Source organism: Procambarus clarkii, chromosome 44 (assembly GCF_040958095.1).
Source record: "Procambarus clarkii isolate CNS0578487 chromosome 44, FALCON_Pclarkii_2.0, whole genome shotgun sequence".
Classification (NCBI taxonomy): domain Eukaryota; kingdom Metazoa; phylum Arthropoda; class Malacostraca; order Decapoda; family Cambaridae; genus Procambarus; species Procambarus clarkii.
In genome coordinates, this window is record NC_091193.1 from 27,522,313 (window position 1) to 27,544,470 (window position 22,158).

At 42.2% G+C, this 22,158-nt stretch overlaps 2 protein-coding genes across 7 annotated transcripts in view; both read left to right on the forward strand.

Moving 5' to 3' along the window:
* Positions 1–1,584, forward strand: part of LOC123745429 (UPF0235 protein C15orf40 homolog) — a 37,330-nt gene extending 35,746 nt beyond the window's left edge. For all 5 annotated transcript variants that reach the window (XM_045725984.2, XM_045725987.2, XM_045725983.2 and 2 more), the window contains one exon: positions 1,493–1,584. In XM_045725984.2, the coding sequence (XP_045581940.1) occupies positions 1,493–1,579 (87 nt within the window). In that variant the 3' untranslated portion in view covers positions 1,580–1,584. The remainder of the gene's footprint in view (positions 1–1,492) is intronic.
* A 13,546-nt stretch (positions 1,585–15,130) lies between these two features.
* LOC123745431 (uncharacterized) overlaps positions 15,131–22,158 on the forward strand; it is a 299,139-nt gene continuing 292,111 nt past the window's right edge. Inside the window, exon 1 of one of the 2 annotated variants that reach the window (XM_069300864.1) lies at positions 15,131–15,596. In XM_069300864.1, coding sequence (XP_069156965.1) covers positions 15,536–15,596 — 61 coding nt within the window. In that variant the 5' untranslated portion in view covers positions 15,131–15,535. The remainder of the gene's footprint in view (positions 15,597–22,158) is intronic. The other variant, XM_045725999.2, reaches the window with a different exon arrangement.

The window sequence follows — 22,158 nt, forward strand, 5'->3', positions numbered from 1 at the left end:
GAGTTTGTTGATACGCGTACAGGCCGACCTAGCGCGTGGTCGTTCGGCGATCGTCGCCCCTCCGCCCCGCCGCCCCTCAGTTTACCATTGTCTCGCGCTCAGTGACTACCCCCACATCAATTCTTCTCGCGGATTTTCAGTGTTTTGTTGGATTTTTGGTGATTTATCTATACAATTTGTTATTATATATCTCACCATGGGTCCCAAGAAAGCCAGTGGTAAGGATAAAGGCCAGAAAGCTCATGTGAGGATGACAATAGAGGAGAAACAAGAGATCATTCGGAAGCATGAGAACGGTACACGTGTTGTTGAACTTTGTAGGCAGTACAACAAAGCCACATCAACAATATGCACTATACTTAAGAAGAAAAATAAGATTATGGGTGCTAAAGTGGCAAAAGGAGTAAGAACATTAACGGCACAAAGACCACAAATACTTGAAGAAGTGGAAAAGTTGTTATTAATTTGGATACACGACAAGGAGTTGAGGGGTGATAGTGTTTCGGAGGCCATTATTTGTGAGAAAGCCAGGGTGTTGCACAAAGACCTTCTAAAGAATACCCCTACAACGAGTGATGCAGATAAGAAAGAGTTTAAGGCAAGCAGGGGCTGGTTTGAAAAATTTAGAAAGAGAAGTGGTATCCATAGTGTTACAAGGCATGGGGTTATGTGATGTGATTATGGAAGGGGACTCCCCTTCCAAACAGTAACTCCTCTCCTCCTCCCCCCTCCTCACCATCTTCCATACGCCTACAGCACTCGACAGCAAGGTAAGTAATAACTGGAACACAGTTTTGTAGGTTTATTTAGATGAATTAGGTAAATTAGGTATAAAAATTTAGTTTGATGTGGGGTTTTTGGGGTAGTCAGGAACGGATTAATTCATTTCCCTTTATTTCTTATGGGGAAATTAACTTCGGAATGCGAGTTTTCGGAAGGCGAGGCGTCTCCAGGAACGGATTAAACTCTTATTCTGAGGTATGCCTGTATATCATAATAGCAAAGAAATCACACTAACATGATATTTATGAATGAGAAAATAAACTGGAGCTCCGAGGTGACTTGAACCTGCCACCAAGGGACTACCAGCCACTGACATTACCACAGTACCACCATAACTTTGGTCCACACCTCACAAGTCATGATGGTACAGTGGTACTGTAACGCCAGTGGCTGGTAGTCCGTTGGTCGCAGATTCAAACCACCTCAGAGCTCCAGTTGATTTTCTCAATACAGTATATCATAATACTTGTATCAGGAACTATGCTAGTACTGTATAGGAGGCTGGGGATTCTTTTCTCAATTATCCATATGAGACATATGTGATCTATTGATTTTGCAACAAATGGTTACAGGAATGTTGATAATATTTTGCTAGTTAGTCTATAACAAAACTTCTCTTGTGAAAATAATTTCTTGTAAAATTTCTATTTGATAATTTTCTTTCTTTTACTTCATTTTGTATCTGACAATTCACCATGTTTTATCCCAGGGATCAAGATCACGACAGAAGACAGTCAAAGTGAGTGGGACATCTGTAGCTGATGTGGAGCAAAAGCTGAAAAATTGTTGTAAATAAGTGAACACTTTAGTTTTTTTTATTCCATTATTTATTCTACAAGTTATTTGTGTGAATTTGTGCAATGGTACATTACCAGGATCTGAGAGATAAAGATTAAAGCACCCTGGTGTAAACTTTATACAGAAAATTCTTAAAACATTTTCTGTGTTCCATTCACCTGGGCTGTAGGAGTCTCGAACTGTGGACCCCATGAGTGTGAGGCAGAAGCTCTATTGACTGGGCTATGAGTAATCTTAATAAGGAAAGTTTCCAGAAGCAACGTCCTGCTGCCAAACTGGATTTTTTTACTTTCCCTGACTACTGTACTACTGAGACTCTGAGGAATTAGTGTTTCACACCAACGTCTTATAAATTGTCATCAACACTTCCGTGGAAATAAACATTCCATTCACCTGGGCTGTAGGAATCTCGAACTGTGGACCCCACGCGTGTGAGGCTGAAGCTCTACCGACTGGGCTATGAGTAGTCTTAATAAGGAAAGGTTCCAGAAGTTGCATCCTGCTGCCAAACTGGAATTTTTAATTTTTCCTGACTAAGACCGAGGCTCAGAGGAATTACCTCTGGGGTCCACGATTTAAGATTCCTACAGCCCAGGTGAATGGAATGTTTATTTCCACAGAAGTGTCGTTCCCGATGTTTCACCGGTCCTTCACCTCCATGATACTCTTGTGGCGGACCCGTTGCAGGTTGCTTCCGAACTGGGTTCCCACTTTTCTTCTGTTAGCTCTGGTCTTCATCTTCCCCATTCTTTCCTTCTTCGTAAACCTGTCCTTGAGTCTCGTCCTTTAGATTTCTGCACTCATCTTCAGCGTCCCTATAATGATCCCTTCTCTCTCTGAACTTCGTTCTGCCATGGCCCTCTGCGGTTCTACGGCGGCGGGCTCCGATAATATTCATTATGAGATGCTTCGCCATCTCCCTCCGAGCACGTCTCAGTATTTACTGAGTCTGTATAATCGGATCTGGGAGTCGTCGTCAGTCCCTGAGGACTGGCTCGATGCCGTTGTCCTCCCTGTTCGCAAACCGGGGTCTCTGGGTACTTCCCCTAAGGACTTTCGCCCTATTGCTCTCACAAGTTGTGTCTGCAAACTCTTTGAACGTATGGTTAACGTTCGTCTGATGTGGTTCCTGGAACACCATCACCTCCTCTCCCCTTCTCAATTTGGTTTCCGCAAGTGTCGCAGCACGACAGATGTCCTGGTGAACTTGGAGGTCTATATTCGTACTGCTTTTGCTGCGAAGACCTCCGTTGTTGCCGTCCTTTTTGACCTGGAAAAGGCTTACGACACCACTTGGCGTTATCATATCCTATCTCAACTTCATTCTTTTGGCCTTCGTGGTCATCTCCCTCTCTTTCTCCGCAGCTTCCTCTCTCGTCGTTCCTTTCGGGTGCGCCTTGGTACCGCTCTCTCTCCCTCTTTTCAGCAATACGAAGGTGTGCCCCAGGGTAGTGTTCTGAGCACTACTCTTTTTCTGGTTGCCCTCAATGGTCTTCTTTCCTCTCTTCCTTCTGGTGTCTTCTCCGCTCTCTATGTCGATGATCTTACCCTTTGTTGTCAGGGTGATGATTCGCCTCTCCTTCAACGCCGGCTTCAACTTGCAATTGATGCCATGTCGTCTTGGGCCACAGATCATGGCTTCAAGTTCTCTACTTCTAAGACTTGTGCCATGACTTTTACGCAGAAACGGGTTGTTCTTCGTCCCTCTTTGTCACTTTATGGTCATCCCCTTGAATACAGAGATTCCGCGAAGCTTTTGGGGTTATTCCTTGACACTCGTTTGTCTTGGTCTCCCCATATCTCTTACCTCCGTGTTGAGTGCTCTAAGGCCCTTACCCTCCTTCGGGTCTTGTCCCATACTTCTTGGGGGGCAGATAGGCGCACTCTCCTTGCTTTACATTCCTCTCTCGTCCTGTCTAAGCTCGATTATGGTTGCCCTGCTTACTTGTCTGCTTCTCCTTCTACTCTTCGCCGTCTTGATGCTTTGCACCATACTGGGTTGCGCCTCAGTTCTGGTGCCTTTCGTTCGACTCCCATCCTTAGCTTGTATGTTGACACTGGCTTCCTGTCTCTCCAGGACCGCCGTGATCGCTACTGTCTTCGCTATCTTGCGCGGTCCTTACAACATCCTTCCTCTCGCCTCTGTCGTGCTTTAACTTTTACCCCTCCTGCGGTTCCTGTTCCTCTTCACCACCTCCCTCTTTCTGTCCGGTTATCTCGCCTACAGGATTCTCTTTCCGTTCGTTTTTCTGATGTTTCTCCTCGTGTTGTTCCTTCTTTGCACCCGTGGAGGGTCCCTCTTCTGCGGTTTTGTACATCCTTGACCCGTATCACTAAGGCTTTTACCCCTCCTACGGTTCTAAAACGCCTTTTCCTCGAGCACTTTTCTTCTCACTCCCGCTCCGTTTCTGTCTTCACCGATGGGTCTAAGTCAGCGGACGGTGTTGGCTACTCTGTTGTTTTTCCTGATCGCTCTTATATGTGTCGCTTACCTCCGGAGACTAGCATCTTTACAGCGGAACTTTATGCTATTCTCTATGCTCTTCGTCTCCTGCTTTCTCGTTGTCAGTCTTCCTTTGTAGTTGTTGTTGACTCTCGTAGTGCCCTCATGGCTCTCGGGTCCTTTAATCCGGTTCATCCAGTAGTTGTCGAGATCCAGCATTGGCTGTTTCTTGTTCACAGTAAATTTAAGTCGGTTGAGTTTTGTTGGGTTCCCAGCCATATTGGTGTGTCTTTAAATGAGCGTGCGGATGCTGCCGCCAAGGAAGCTGTCCGCTCTTGTCCCATCTCTCGTAAAGGCATTCCGTATTCCGACTTTTACCCGGTTATCCATTCCTCAGTCCTTACCCGTTGGCAGGCTTCTTGGTTGTCTGTTACTGGTAACAAGCTACGTACTCTTAAATGTTGTGTTTCCTCGTGGCCGTCCTCCTTCCACCGTAACCGGCGGTGGGAAACAGCTCTGGCGAGGTTGCGTATTGGCCATACTCGCTTAACCCATGGTCACTTGATGGAGCGCCGCCCTGCTCCTTATTGTCCTAGTTGCATTGTCCCTCTTACGGTCGTGCATGTCCTTCTTGAATGTCCTGACTTCCAGGACGAGCGTGTGTCTTACTTTCCGACCGCCCCTCGCGGTCACCTGTCCCTCGATAGAATTCTTGGTGACTCGGATACTTTTGATATCGTTCGCCTTATGCGTTTTTGTTCTCGTATTGGCATCCTTGGTGATATTTAGCGCCCTCTGATTATTTTGCGTATTTGATGGTGCTACATAGCCTTCCCGGTTTGGTGCCTTCTTTTGATAATTACTTACTTACTTCCACAGAAGTGTGGATGACATTTTATTTTCTGTGTTATTACCTTTGATATACTGAAGTTTGGAGGTACATATGTACTTTGAATATTAAAAAGTAGAGTTCTCGGCTTGCCTAACATTGTTACATATTTATAAAATAGAAAAATCTTTGTCATGGCTAGCTTAATGCATTTGATGCCAAAATCGATACTAGAATTCCCATTTTTTTATCAGAATCTCAAGTAGATCCTCCCTTAATTCCCTATTTTTCTTTTACAAATATAGATGGCTTTTACAAAGCCATCTATATTTAGGGGTTATTTAAAATATAACAAGTGTCAAATGGCTAGGATATACATCTTTTCCTCAAGCTGGAGTAGAATAGACATTGACTACAAGCCTGAGTTTATAAGAATTGAAAAATACTGTTGTCAATGATCCATTTATTGCAGTCTTTTATATTGAATGTTACCTTATTTGCTGAGTGAGTATATATTATAATTTGTAATGTCAGTTCAAAGAGCTTAATTTTACCACTCTGAGGCATTTCAGAATTCAAAATGCATAGGATTTCTTGACCCAAAATATTCCCAGATTGCAGTGTACAGTGTTAAATTACACTGTACAGTACATTATTGTACTTGGTAATGGTCTTGGACACATATTCTGTTTATAATATTTTAATATTTTTTTCATAATAAAAAAAACACAAACTAATAATTTTTTCTGAAAATACCTAACATGGTAATTATAAAGCTCTATAATAAATCATTCATGGCCTACACTAGAATAAGCTATATGTATAATATAATCCATTAACAAGTTTATAGAATCCAATAACAATCTTGCACAAAATGGACAGCTTTAATAACTGACAAATTTAAGAGACAGAGAGAGAGAGCAGAATTGAGACTTACAGATGTCTATGTACTCACCTAGTTGTGCTTGCGAGGGTTGAGCTTTGGCTCTTTGGTCCCGCCTCTCTCAACTGTCAATCTACTGGTGTAAAGATTCCTGAGCTTCTCGAGCTCCATGATATCTACATTTGAAACTGTGTATGAAGTCAGCCTCCATCACCTCACTTCCTAGTGCATTCCATTTATTAACTATTCTGACACTGAAAACGTTCTTTTTAATGTCTCTGTGGCTCATTTGGGTACTCGGCTTCCACCTGTGTTCCCTTGTGCATGTACCACATGTGTTAAATAATCCATCCTTGTCTACCCGGTCAGTTTCCCTGAGAACTTTGTATGTGTTGATCATGTCTCCCAAGCTCTTCTGTCTTCAGTGACGTGAGGTGTAGTTCACTCAGGCTTTTGCTTTTAACTCATGCCTCTTAGTTCTGGGACTAGCCTAGTGGCATACCTATGAACTTCTTCCAGCTTAGTCCTGTGCTTGACAATGTACGGGGCTCTATGCTGGGGCCACATTTCGCACACAGATCAACTGACATTTACTGTCCGATACATTAAAGATTGTGAGCCTGTGGAACGTTTCTTGATGTTCATTCCCATCTTTTCTCCTGAGCAAAGAATTTAACAGAAGATTGTGCGAAAAAAGCTAGTGGAACATATGGAGCGAAAGAACTTTGTAACACAGCATCAACATGGGTTCAGGGATGGCAAGTCCTGCCTCAAAGGATTAATTGAATTCTACGACCAGGCAAGAAAGAGAGGGGTGGGCAGACTGCATATTTTAAGATTGCCAGAAAGCCTTTGACACAGTACCACACAAGAGGCTAGTGAAAAAGCTGGAGATGCAGGATGGAGTGAAAGGGAAGATACTCCATTAGATAAGGGAGTACCTAAGCAACAGACGACAGAGAGTCACTTTGAGGGGCGAAGTCTCAGACTGGCGAGACGTCACAAGTGGAGTCCCGCACGGTTCAGTCCTTGGACCTATACTGTTTCTAATATATGTAAATGATCTCCCAGAGGGTATAGAATCGTTCCTCTCACTGTTTGCTGATGATGCAAAAATTATAAGGAGGATTAAAACAGAGGATGATAGTAGGAGGCTACAAGATGACCTAGACAGACTGTATGACTGGTCCAACAATTGGCTGCTAAAGTTCAACCCGAGAAAATGCAAAGTAATGAAACTAGGCGGTGGAAATAGGAGGCCAGATACAGTATACAGAATAGGTGATGAAGTACTTCATGAAACAGACAGAGAGAAAGATCTAGGAGTTGATATCACACCAAACCTGTCTCCTGAAGCCTACATCAAAAGAATTACATCTGCGGCATATGCGAGGCTGGCTAACATCAGAACAGCGTTCAGGAACCTGTGTAGAGAATCATTCAGAACCTTGTATACCACATATGTAAGACCAATCCTGGAGTATGCGGCCCCAGCATGGAGCCCGTACTTTGTTAAGCACAAACCAAAGCTTGAAAAAGTTCAGAGGTATGCCATTAGGCTAGTCCCAGAACTAAGAGGCATGAGTTACGAGGAAAGGCTGCGGGAAATGCACCTTACGACACTGGAAGACAGAAGAGTAAGGGGAGACATGATCACTACCTACAAAATTCTCAGGGGAATTGACAGGGTAGATAAGGATAAACTGTGTAACACTGGTGGTACGCGAACAAGGGGACACAGGTGGAAACTGAGTACCCAAATGAGTCACAGAGACGTTAGAAAGAACTTTTTCAGTGTCAGAGTAGTTAACAGGTGGAATACATTAGGCAGTGATGTGGTGGAGGCTGACTCCATACACAGTTTCAAATGTAGATATAATGGAGCTCAGTAGGCTCAGGAACCTGTACACCAGTTGATTGACTGTTGAGAGGCGGGACCAAAGAGCCAGAGCTCAACCCCCACAAGCACAAATAGGTGAGTACACTGTTGTGGATTTTGTTAATGAGAACAAAGTTGCACTATCAAGTTGCCGCGGTCAGTCATACGATAATGCCTCAAATATTGCTGTCTTATATGTGCTGTCAATCTGCTGTATGGTGTCTATTAACCTTGTTTAAATTCCTAATCAAGCTGTCAATGTAATCAATCAGAGCTTTAATATAACAATGTGCTTTAATATACCTACTTATCTCTCTCATCTCATTTTTCTCTTGTAATGTATCTTTATCATTTATCAATTCTGATTGAAATTACCTACTTAAAATTATCTGCTAGATTAAGGACCTGCCCGAAACGCTGTGCGTACTAGTGGCTTTACAAGAATGTAAATACTGTACTATCCAATGTATTCTCACAAACCCAATGTACCTTCTTGTATATATATAAATAAATAAATAAATAAATAAAAATATGTCTGGACGATATACTGGATTGCAAGCACGGATTCATCAACTCAATGAGTTTACCATCTATGTACTCTGCTGGACGCAGCATGAATTAGGTGGGAGTAAAAGCAGCAGATTGTTATCTAAAGACTGTCAAATTCTCTTTGACTTTGTTCAGCATCTGTATTCATTTTTTGCTGGTTCTACACATCGCTGGAATGTATTGACATCAACGTTAGGAAAATATTTTGTGGTCAAGCGTGTGTCTGACACACGATGGTCAGCACATATTGATGCTGTTCATGCTCTTTATATGGGATTCGAGAAAAAAAAACAAGCACTGGTTCTCTTATCAGCTGACAATGAACAGCAAATGAATACAAGGTGAGAGGCAGAAGGATTAAGATTTGATTGATTGAGCCAAAAAATGGAAAACCTGGAAACAATCTTTCTCACATTTTTTTTATTTATTTATATATATACAAGAAGGTACATTGGGTTTATTAGAGTACATAGCATTGTTGTTTTTACATTCTTGTAAAGCCACTAACACGCATAGCGTTTCGGCCAGCAGGTCCTTAATCTAACAGATAATTTTAAGTAGGTAATTTCTAGCAAAAATTAAGAAATATTAACAGGTGCATTGTAAGAAAATTTAACAAAGATTAATAGGTACATTAAAGTAAAATTTGAGGGTTATCAACAGGTACATTGTAGCATAATTTGAGGATTATTTCAAGGTATAATGCAGTAAAATATGCGTTCAATATAGCAACCATGATATAAGATGATAGCAATAATTACAATGGTGAAGTTGTATGGCTTAGGTACATATATTGGGGAATTGGGTAGCACAAAATATAGTGCGAGTATAAAACACTAGGTAGGAAACTATGAAGATGTAATTAGATACTTTTTGGTTTTATTTTTGAATAAGGCAAAAGTTGGACAGCTTTTCAATTCGTTAAGAATTCTTTGGAATGACATACTAGAAAGAATAAACAAAACAAACAAGGCCATGCAATCAAAGGATGTGAACATCACTGTTGCCACGAATCTTCGTGATTCTTTGAAAACCAATCTTCAGGAAACTAGAGACAAATCAGTCAGTATGAATTCAAAGCCAGGAGAATGTGCCCAGATACAGATTACAGCCATGAGAGAAAACGGGAGCGAAAACGAAGAAGAGATACTTCTCATTAAAACCGAAAAATTCAAAGTAGAAACTTTCCTCCCTATTCTGGACACTAATATTTGAACTGACAAAACATGCTGAGGCTTATTTTCAGATTGGAAATATTTTCTTTCTTCAGTGAATTTAAAATTATTGCTTCTGATGCACTAAAGAAAAAGTGTGAACATCTGTCTACTGTGTATCACTTAGACCTGAATTATGATGATCTTTCAAATGAATGTGAGCATCTCAAGCACTACATGACTCCTGATGAAATCTTGATACTCCCTGCACTGTACAGAAAAATTTCGGGCAATTTAAAATCTGTATTCCCTTCCCGAATATTGAAATTGCATTCAGAGTGTTCATGTGCTTGATGGTGACCAACTGTACAGGAGAACGTTCTTTTTTATGACTGAAATTTATAAAAAAAAAAACTACTTCATAGGACAAGGGGCAGCATCGTTTGAACTGTCTTTCATTTATGTACATTGAAAATGGCATCCTGAAGACCATTGACTTCAAGCCAATAATACAGCAATTTTCTGAAAAGAAATGCCGCAAATGCTTGTTATAATAAGAAGTTCGTAGTAATTTCATACTATGCTATCTAATCTGTGTAGCTTACTGAGTATTATTGTGTATTAATCAAATGTTTATCGTGTTGAACACTTTCGCGTCCCGCGGTCGTAAAGATAAAACCGGTAAATACCGGTAAATTTGTCCCAAGGTGCAGTAGCGTCGTAAATTTACGCGCGATTAAAAAATATTTGTATAATATCCAATTCTTATTTGATTGACTTGGAGATAGTATGAAAATGTTTGCCATTAAATTTCCGTTTTCTCTATAAGGCACATGGCCTATTTAGGAGAACGGTATTGTATTGTAACTTCGTGGAAAGACTATTGTATTGTTGACACGACGAGTGTAATCGCCCACTTCACACACTCTTGGTGTGGGCCGCGATCATGATTTTACATTTATATGCATATGTCCTCGTAGGGAATTTAATTGCAATCACAGTGATAACAAATTTAACGCTGTAGGACAAGTGTGGAGTTGACAACTCTGAAAAGAATAGAAACATTTCGTCGTTGTTTGGAGGCTAGTGATCGATGTAGTTCTTTAGTTTTTTGTGTGATTTAACTCATGCTTTGGTGACATATACATATGTTCTTCTAGATCATTCTATTGTAAACACATTGGTACAAAAATGAAATCTGTACATCGAAAATTAAGGTCAGGACAGCGAAAAGAGTATGCACTTTTCTGTGTTACCGCTCGATCACCCGAAAACGTCCAATACACCTCGCGAAAGTCGAAGTCCAGTGTGTGGAGAGCATGAAAGTGATAATTATTAAATTAATTAATTGCTGCTCTACAGCATTTTTTTAATGTTTTAACGCCAGTTTTGTTGAAATGGCAATAAAATAAATAAATGTTTAATATTATCGACCATTTACTTATTATTTCTGTGAGTGGTTGTCGTAGGGACCCCAGCACTCTGGTTTGCCTTGGGGTCATAATGTCTTACCATTCAAGTTCAAGTTCAAGTATGTTTATTGAGACAAGAAAAAATACATCTCAAAGGGATAGAGTAGCTTAGGCTATTTCTACCCCCCTCTACTTCAAGTCCCTCAAGGGGCGCACAAATTCAGTGAGTACAAATACAAGAATCCCATTTAACATATCAGGTTACTTCTCTATCTAGGAGTATAGTACTATACTCCTAGATAGTACTATCTAGGAGTATAATAGTGTACATCCACCGCACTAGATTTTAACCCATTAACGCTCCAAGATAATATTTTCACTCTACTTTCATCCATGATTTAATAAAATTACCTTTGCCCTGTCTGTCACATTCCATGAAATACGAGATTTTCTCAGACAGACTCTCCCAACACTGTAACATTTTTGCTTTCTCCTCACTTGCACAACAGCTACTAACATCAAAGGTGATCTTATTCATATCTAATTTCTTTTTTATTTCTCTATACCGTTTTACTTTAACCTTTGTTTCAACATTTGTCACTACAGAAGGTTGAACGCTAACACTACTAGAAAGTTCATTTTCCTGACTATCCTCTATCATCAATACGTCATGTTCTTCCTTACTTTCTTCAACGCACATTTCACTTTCCATTTCACGTCCTGTTTCACTTTCCACTTCACGTCCTATTTCACTTTCCATTTCACGTCCTGTTTCACTTTCCATTTCACGTCCTGTTTCACTTTCCATTTCACGTCCTGTTTCACTTTCCATTTCACGTCCTGTTTCACTTTCCATTTCACGTCCTGTTTCACTTTCCACTTCACGTCATATTTCACTTACTATTTCACGTCCTGTTTGACTTTCCATTTCACGTCCTGTTTCACCACCATCTTCACCCCGTCTACCCTCCATAGCTAATTTTTCTAATGCCTCAATCCTCTTGTCTAGTTTTTTTTTTTAGATATTCCAATATTTGAGTACCAACCTCAGAGTTCACTATATTGTCCTGAACCTTGTTTCCACAAGGTTTAATTTTTTCAGCTGCATTTCCTACTTTCCCTAGGCTCGCCTTAAGTGTCTCCGTTCCTTTCTCCCACACATTGTTCATAGGCGCTGTCATTGGCTTCCAGCTGTTTCCTCCATGTTCCTGCTGCACAATCTTTCCTTCCTTCGGGGATACATCTATCCTGCTTGTAGCACCCGTCCTAGAGTCTCTCAGATGAGGCTTCATGCGACATAGATAGGAACCAGCATTGTGGCTGCCTCGACAATTGCAACAAGATGGGACGATTTTTTCACCGTTTTTAACCTTGACTCTACACCCTCGAGAGTCGTGTTTCTTACCACAGTACCGACACCTGGAGTCAAACTGGCATTTCCAAGCCATATGTTCCCAACGAGAACACTTCATGCATAGTATGGGCTCCTCAATGTATTTTACAACTTTCCTGTAGCCTAGTCCTTGCACAAAAATTCTTTCTGGAGCCTCACCCTTTACCAAGGCAACAATCTGGCTTTGATTTTCACCACGAACACTGTTCCTCTTTGCCCAAACAACACTATCATTGTTGAGCAATAGATAATCAGGATCCAAATAAGTTGGATACTTAAACACTATGACCTTGGTGTGTATCATACCTTCTTCCGGAATAACCATCACAATATTCTCAAACCCATCCTTCGTTAGGTGTTCCACGGCCTCTTCTGTCCCAACTGTTATGTAGGGCCGGTGAAGACCCTCCTTGAATAGTGGTTCATATTCAAAAAAAACTCCTTAGCCAAACGAACCGTCCACTCCAGCTTTTGATGAAAATTCAGTTGACACGCTGTAGGGAACAACAGCCTCTTCCTTCCATTAGTCTGCATCTCCCGCGTCCCGCCGAGCATGTCCTCACTTTTTGGTCTCTGTTATTTCCTCCTCACTGTCTTCGTCTCGCTGTCTTTGAATATTTCGACGTTTATATCTGTTCACTACTGCTTGATACGGCCTAGTATCATCCTGTCTGCCATCCCCACTGTCACACTCTCCAGGCCCAGTGCAGGATCTTCCATCACCTAGGCAGACCGCTTCAGCCATTTCCTCGATACACAAATGCACTGTATCACTGCAACAGTCGAGAACAAATTCACAACATCCAGCTGCAGCAGCCGCGTGCAAACACTAAGATGCGGAGCAACACGTCCTCCTCCCATCATGCAGCAGACCGCACTGATGTCTTACCATAATGCTGGTAAGACGGCACTGTTTAACTTAAGTGTAAAGTAATGGAATTCGGTGAAGGGAGAATGAGGCTGAACACACGGTACCATCTGGGAAGAGAAATCCTTTAAGAGTCAAGTAGAGAGAATGATCTGAGGGTTGATATCGCACCGAACCTGTCCTAGTTAAACAAAAGTCAAAATTAGAGAAGATTCAGAGGTATGCCACCAGACAAGTCCCAGAGCTGAGAGGCATGAGTTACGAACAAAGACTACGGGAATTAATCCTCACGTCCCTTTTTTTTTTTTTTTAGTTTAGTTCATTTATTATGCACCCCATACCCATCTTGTGGGTGGTAGTGGAAAGGGTTACAGAGGCACATAATGGGCTCAGGGACTGAACCCCACAATTCATTTAGCTAAGCAAGTTACAATCTTGATGAGCTAGTTACAAAATTCAGTATAAGTCGTCACATCAACAATGGGTTCGAGATCGACCACAAGTACAGTTTCTAAATTAAGCAACTGACATATGTGGAGAGCTAGTGTCACAATTGATATGTTTGTCCTGCACACCGCCCCCCATCCCGTGGGCAGCGGTGGATATGTTACAATCACTTAGTTACTACCTACAGTTAGCAAACTGGGGATATTTGACTAAAATTTCTGGTAGCAGATAATTTTGAATTAAATATTGACACATCGTTGGTACATTGGTTATAGAATTGTCTCTAAATTCACGTATCTTTTCGCACTCCATCACATAGTGACGGAGGGTGTGCGAATAATTTTGTTGACACAGTTTACATTTGGTCAGGTCTACATCAGCAGATAATGAGAATTCCCAGAGATACTTGTAACCGAGTCTAAGCCGAGCAGTAGTAACATCTAGAAGTCTGCTGATTTTATTGGATGATCCATAGATGTGTGGCTCCTCTTGCATGATAGTATGATGATAGATGGAATTACTGGTGTCGATTTCACTTTGCCTCAGATCTACAAGATCTTGTTGAAGTCCTCGGTGTAATGCTGCTCTCAGATTGCTCATTGACAATCCAAGGTTACACTCAACGGCTCCTTTAAAGGCAGATTCTTTGGCTAACTTATCAGCTCTATCATGCATTCGGAGGCCAACATGAGATGGAGTCCCTTTCTCACGTTACACGTTGTTACACGTCCCTGGAAAACGTGAAAATACCGAAATGAGTCACAAAACATTAGAAAGATTTTTTTTTCTTTCTAACCATTGCTTTGGGCAGTGATGTGGTGAAGGCAGACTCCATACACAGTTTCAAATGTAGATATTATAGAGCCCAATAGGCTCAGGAATCTGTGCACCAGTTGATTGATAGTTGAGAGGCGGGACTAAAGAGCCGAAGCTCAACGCCGGCGAACACAACTAGGTGAGTCCATGCAACGGGTTACAAACAGCCTACTCTCAGCTGGTGTTTCTCATCTACCTACTAATACTTTGATCATATATATATATGATGACCAAACCACAGATCATATTATATATAATTTTAAATTAGTCGGAGGAATAGAAGCCCTAAACAAAAAAATAATCAACACGGGGCATGCCATGAAACATGTTTGTCCATAGGGATAGTCTATCGTTTCGTATGAATTTGAAAAAAAAAAACAGGAACAATGGGTTGTATTAATACAAGTCTTGGAAATCTGTGCATTCTAGCAAAACTTCTTAACACACTATGACGTGTAGCGTCTCTGGCAACAATATAAACTTAAACATGTTAATACAATTGTGATTTCTGTGTGTAACTGTTAATGCAATATTTTTTTGGCACTTTGAAGCCATTGGTCACGGGGCGTAGAGTTCTCAAGGGATTAAATCTTATAGGTTTTCATAAGGGTTAAGGGGGGGGAGGGTTAATAAGGGAATAGCCACAGGGAGTTGGGTAAATTTTCAATTAATGTGTCAGATCAGATGATTGACAACATTGAATATAATGTTTTGTTACATGAACGTGGCCAGTCAGCTTACAATGGTAATAAACATATATTTATATATTCGTGTGTCGTCCATGGACAGGTTGTAGCAGTTTACTGAGGACTGAACTACTGTGTGTGAAGGGAGGGGGGGGGGGGGGTGCCGGCGCTGGTGACGGATGGTTCAGTCGGCCGGCGGCCGTGTGAGAGGATGGACGCTCGTGGCTCTCAGCACCTCCTCGCTCCCTCACTCTGCCAACCAATTGCCACATTTTAGCTACGTTAGTATTTGGTGCGGTGACGAGTGCATTTTGAAATTAAGTGATGGACAACCTGAAATTCCTCTGACTTTATTTTTTACGAATGCTGGAACTCTTTAGATGTCTTAACAGATTTTGTTAATTTTGGAATCGGTAGAAGAGTCACTTTAAGTGAAATTTTATTTAAACCTGTTGGCGGCACAAATAAAATACTCCAGCAATGATAGTAAATGAAGGACTCTTTTTAAGCTAGAGGGATAGTGTAGAGTTGTGCGGCGGGCTGTGAGAAGACTGACACTGGTGCAGCCCCTGGCTGTTACTTCACCACAACTGAAATGTGGAGTGTACACTTGCTTGAGGTGGTGGTGCTCCTCCTCCTCGTGCACCTTCGTCAAGGTAAGTACAACACACTCCGTATGTTACATGTGCTTGACGCAAGAGCCAGAGTGCTCTGGCGAGGTAAGGCGCGGGCACCGCTGGAGGCATTAACTCCGTGGCACTCTCCAGCAAGTATTGTCAGCGGGGGGGGGGGGGGGGGGGGGGGGTTCTGTGTGGCACCTTCCATGACATGCTCGTATGGCACACCTGCTGCCTTGACATGCTCGTCTGGCACACCTGCTGTATATGGCCACCCGTGTAGTGAACGGTGAATATTGCCTGTATACAAGAGTAAGATCAGACAATTCCTCTCTTAAGACACCTAGGGACATGGCTAAGCCTAATGAAGCTTCCTCTGAACCATTGTTTGTAGATCTTCATACCAGCATCCCAAGTGAACCGTGAGTGTTGGTTTGGTTCGAAAGAGTAGTCACTAGGTGCATGTACTAGGCAAGTATACGTTTGTCACGCAAGGGGGGGGGGGGTGCTGCAAGTTTATCTCTGACCGGCAAGGCGACCACAAATTTTAGCCATAGAGATGTCACCTGCTGGTACTCTTCCAGAAGCCTTATACTTGTTAGGGTGCTCGGATGTCACTGAAATATCACGGCCTAAGTAAGTGACATGTGTAAGACATTGTGGACCAGTGCTCTTGCCAATCAGCACGAGCCTCTTTCCCCCAACATTCTTCATTGAGTGGAGGTATTGGTGTAAGTACTGTACTAGCTGTTTACCACTCTAAGTCACACCGCAGCTACTGTTACTGTGTAACGCCAGGCTAAAAATGTTTACCTGATTGACCTGTCACACGTAGGGTGACACACGGCTGGGGTCCCGCCCCTGGTCATGTAGGGTGACACACGGCTGGGGTCCCACCCTGGTCATGTAGGGTGACACACGGCTGGGGTCCCTCCCTGGTCATGTAGGGTGACACACGGCTGGGGTCCCTCCCTGGTCATGTAGGGTGACACACGGCTGGGGTCCCTCCCTGGTCATGTAGGGTGACACACGGCTGGGGTCCCTCCCTGGTCATATAGGGTGACACACGGCTGGGGTCCCTCCCTGGTCATGTAGGGTGACACACGGCTGGGGTCCCTCCCTGGCCGTACAGTGGGGTCGTGGACCTCTCGGTGAGTGACTGTCATAATTATTATTAACATCTTTATTGACAAAATTAATTACAATTTTGCCTAATCTGAGGATTTTGATAGTCTTATTAAAGTGAGGATAATGCTGGTATTCACTGTCACGCAGGACAGAGGGTCATACATAAGACAATAGGTCTAAACTGTAGGCTGAAGCACATATATATCATGGTTACAATCAATGTTTTAATGTATGGATATGTGAAAACAACTTTCTATTGTGCACTGCCACACAAGGGCAGGGTTGGGTTCATAAGTGATGCAGCTTAGAAGTAATATAAATAAAAGTTGTTCTTCATTCTTTAAAATGGACAAGCAAATTTTGGATAAATTGTTAGGATGTCGTCCAGAACACCTGAGTCAATGACATAGTTCCACAGTTGGTGGTACAAGAGGCCAGGAGGTCTAAAGTCCTTTACGGTTTCACATTTAACAATATAATGTTCTAGCGAATGCATTAAAGGTTTATCACAGAGTTTACAATCTGAGTATTCTGGTAGTGGCTCAGCCTCACTAACCTGCCAGATGTGTGTATAGCCAAGGCGAATTACCGCATTGACTAATCACATTGCCTGGTCCGATTACTGTGCTGACAATACAAATACCTATTATTACAAAACTTGTCATAACTTTTAATACTGCAGCTTTCAGGTCTCTGGGCATTTCTTAGTTCTTCTAAATCTGAATTAATTTCTTTAATTTGTATATTTCTAATAATTGCATTAGATAGTCCAAAGTCATAATCAATGTGTTCTTTCCTGCAAGCCTCATTGGCCAATCGATCTACAAAGTCATGTTTTCCAACTCCAACATGGGATGGGATCCACACAAATTTTATACAAGAGTTATTATCATTGACAAAAATTACATTCCATTTAATATTACAAGCTACTTCCGACATACATTGTGATGGTTATTTAAGGACTGCAGAGCACTTTTAGTCACAGAAAATAACTCTACCACCATTGAGCTTAAGGTATTACAGTGGCTAGATAAATGCCCAATAGCTCGGTCTGTGTCGTGCTTGCCCAGTTCTATCTCTGTGTACTAGTCATGATCATTTCATTCCCTTTATACACTGCACATGCACAACCTGTTCTACCAGTGCCTAATTGCACAGAGCCATCAGTAAAGGCATAGCATTCAGTCGGTTAGAGAATTTGAAGATTACTGTCAATAGCTTCTAATGTTATACATCTCAAAATGTCAGTGTTATACATTTGTTTTTACACTGTTTTCGATAAGACTCACAAGTATCCACGGGCACTCCATTAATAGTATAGTTAACATGAAGAGAATGGGGAATAAGAACCCTTGTTTTATCAACAGAGATTATGAGGCCACATTCTACTACTTTCTTGGAGACTGCATCAAGTAACACTTGTAGCCTTGGTTTACTGTGTGCCATAATACAAATATCATCAGCATAACATATAAGTTTCCATAGGTTGTACAGGTAACAAACTGCTGGATATCCATGCACAAACATGGATAAGTTTGTGCATAAGTATATTGAAGAGCATAGGGCTTAGGACACCACCTTGAGGTGTGCCTAGTTCGAATGCATCTGTTCTTGTACTTTTAACTCCTTTAAATAGGACACTAGCACGCCTGTTGGATAGGTAGCTCTTTATCCAACTCAGAAGATTACATTTAATTCCAAATTCAGCAAGTTGCTCTAATATTATTTCACCATTCGCTACATCGAAAGCTGACTTTAGGTCAATAAAGGCTGCCTGTGTCCCATCCTGGGAGTTTACAAAATATTCAGCAAAGCATGTTTGTGTGCTACACTTGGGCATGAACCCATATAGGTTTGGGGCCAGTTTCTTTGACCTGAAACATGACACGATTGAGAACCATTCTCTCCAAGACTTTACACATGCAAGATGTAAGGGAAATGGGTCTGAATTTTTGAGTTAGGTTTAGGAATTGGTATTATGAGACTTTGTGTCCATTTCTTTGGCAAGATTCCTTGCGAGACTCATTTGATAGAGGTCAAGCAGAGGGTGGCTAGGGACATCAGTCAGTAAGCTCAAGGTGTTATAAGTTATACCATCCTCACCAGGGGCAGTTTTAGGTTTTCCTAAGGCTGATGTTAATTCAAAGGGGGTTATAGCAAACTGATCTGTTAAATCTGGTGAGGAGCGAGCTATTTCAATATTAAAGTTTCTGTTAATGTTGGTATATCTTAAATGCTGCTGTATATCTGGGGGTAAGGAAGAAATTTGTGAGACACTAGACCATTGAGCTAGGAGCATGTCAGCATATTCTGCAGGAGTATGATGAAGCTGAACTGGGGCTGAAGGTTTGGCAATGTTTTTAATTTTGTTCCACGACTGTCATAGGAAAGTAATGTAGGTGTATGAACGAGGGGCCGACTTCCCATATACTGTACACAACATTTAGGGAATACCCCATTAATACAATCTGCTTATACAGGTACAAAGATATGAATAACGAGGCCACGCGATCTATGCTATTAGTCGCATTTTGTAGAGCTGAAATACTTTGCTCATTTTGTTTGAATATTAAGAAATGAGAGCGATTAGAGGTAGCCTATCACGGAGACGGCTGGCTCCGTCAACACCTTACAGCCACATTAGAGGTAGCCTATCATGGAGACGGCTGGCTCCGTCAACACCTAACAGCCACATTAGAGGTAGCCTATCATGGAGACGGCTGGCTCCGTCAACACCTTGCAGCCACATTAGAGGTAGCCTATCATGGAGACGGCTGACTCCGTCAACACCTTGCAGCCACATTAGAGGTAGCCTATCATGGAGACGGCTGGCTCCGTCAACACCTTGCAGCCACATTAGAGGTAGCCTATCATGGAGACGGCTGGCTCCGTCAACACCTTACAGCCACATTAGAGGTAGCCTATCATGGAGACGGCTGGCTCCGTCAACACCTTACAGCCACATTCCCTCCACATTACATCCACTCGCCGTCAATACGATTATTAAAAGTTTTTGTGGAGCAAGTTATATTAGCTGTTTGGTCAATTCCCAGTGTACAGTGACCACCCGAGGCTGCGAGAGCTGTTGGTACACCCTCAGCGGCGACCTACAGGCTGCATACACATGAATACTTACTCCTACAGCATGTATTCTAATGTATTTTTATAAATTGGCCTTTATAGTTACTAATATTGTCTGATGATAGAAACCTATCCAGCCTATCCTTCTATAATATCCACATTATCCAGCCTATCCTTCTTTAATATACACACATTATCCAGCCTATCCTTCTATAATATACACACATTATCCAGCCTATCCTTCTATAATATACACACATTATCCAGCCTATCCTTCTATAATATACACACATTATCCAGCCTATCCTTCTATAATATACACACATTATCCAGCCTATCCTTCTATAATATACACACATTATCCAGCCTATCCTTCTATAATATACACACATTATCCAGCCTATCCTTCTATAATATACACACATTATCCAGCCTATCCTTCTATAATATACATTATCCAGCCTATCCATCTATTTAGATACTGTAGTATTTTTTGTATGTGTGGACCAACGCACATATATTACCGTATTGAACAATTAGAAAGAATTTTGTACTATTCACTTTAGTGTGGAAAAATAAAGCTAAAAAACAAAGTTACATATTCCTAGGCCTAATATAGCGCATATATGTACTATATTAGGCCTCGGCGTGACTTAAACCCTTGCATGGTTAGGTTTGGTTGTATTAGCAACATAAACACAAAAGCTTTTCCGATTCAATATATAATACAAAATACAACATAATACAAATAAATACGAAATACAAAAGATTCAATAGTACCCAATTCTACATTCTAATTGTCTATTACGCCAACATATGTGCGATGGTGTACATATGTAGGACTTAAACAGGAGAACAGCTGCATTATCATGCAATCTGCGGTTACCTTGAGATGATTCCGGGGCTTAGCGTCCCCTCGGCCCGGTCGTCGACCAGGCCTTGTTGCAGGACTGGTCAACCAGGCTGACGCGGCTGTTCGCAGCCTGACGTACGAATCACAGCCTGGTTGATCAGGTATCCTTTGGAGGTGTTTATCCAGTTCTCTTGAACACTGTGAGGGGTCGGGCAGTTATGCCCCTTATGTGTAGTGGAAGCGTGTTGAACAGTCTCGGGCCTCTGATGTTGATAGTTCTCTCTGAGTACCTGTTGCACCTCTGCTCTTCAACGGGGGTATTCTGCACATCCTGCCATGTCTTCTGGTCTCGTGTGGTGTTATTTCTGTGTGCAGGTTTGGGACCAGCCCCTCTAATATTTTCCATGTGTAAATTATGTATCTCTCGCCGGCGCTCAAGAGAATACAGATTTAGTTTCTTTAGTCGGTCCCAATAGTTTAGATGTTTACTGAGTGGATTCTTAACAGTAAAGGATCTCTGCACGCTCTCCAAGTCAACAATTTCTCCAGCTTTGAAAGGGGCTGTCATTGTGCAGCAGTACTCCACTCTAGAGAGCACTAGTGTCTTGAAAAGTATCATCATCTGTATAGCATCTCTAGTGTGAAAAGTTCTTGTTATCCAACCTGTCATTTTTCTTGCAGTTGTGACGGCTACTTTATTGTGTTCTTTAAAGGTAAGGTCTTCCGACATGAGTACACCCAGATCCTTTACATTGCCTTTTCGTTCTGTTATGATTTGCCTGAGTTTTGTACGTGGTTTCCGTTTTAATATTTTCATTTTTTCCGTAGCGCAGGAGCTGGAACTTATCTTCGTTAAACACCATATTATTTTCTGTAGCTCATAGAAAGACCTGATTGGAGGTTTGCCGTGTCCTCTATGTTGTCTACTCTCATAAAAATCCTAGTGTCATCTGCAAAGGATGATACAGTGCTATAGGTTGTGTTCTGGTCTATGTCCGATATATGGATGAGAAAAAGTACTGGAGCAAGCACAGTACCCTGGGGGACTGAGCTCTTCACGGTTGATGGACCGGATTTGATTTTGTTGACTATTACACATTGGGTTCTGTTAGTCAGGAAATTGTAAACCCATCTGCCTATTTTTTCCAATAATTCCGTTTGAACGTATTTTATGTGCAATAACACCATGGTCACATTTATCAAAAGCTTTTGCGAAATCTGTGTAAATTACATCAGCGTTTTGTTTGTCTTCCATAGCATCTAATGCCATGTCATACCTTGGTTACCTTGGGGTGCTTCCGGGGCTTTGGTGCCGCAGGGGGGGGGGGACAGGTACCGCAGGGGGAGGGGGGGACAGGTACCGCAGGGGGAGGGGGGACAGGTGCCGCAAGAGGAGGGGGGGACAGGTGCCGCAGGGGGGGGGGGACAGGTGCCGCAAGAGGAGGGGGGGACAGGTGCCGCAGGGGGGGGGGGACAGGTGCCGCAGGGGGAGGGGGGACAGGTGCCGCAGGAGGGGACAGGTGCCGCAGGGGGAGGGGG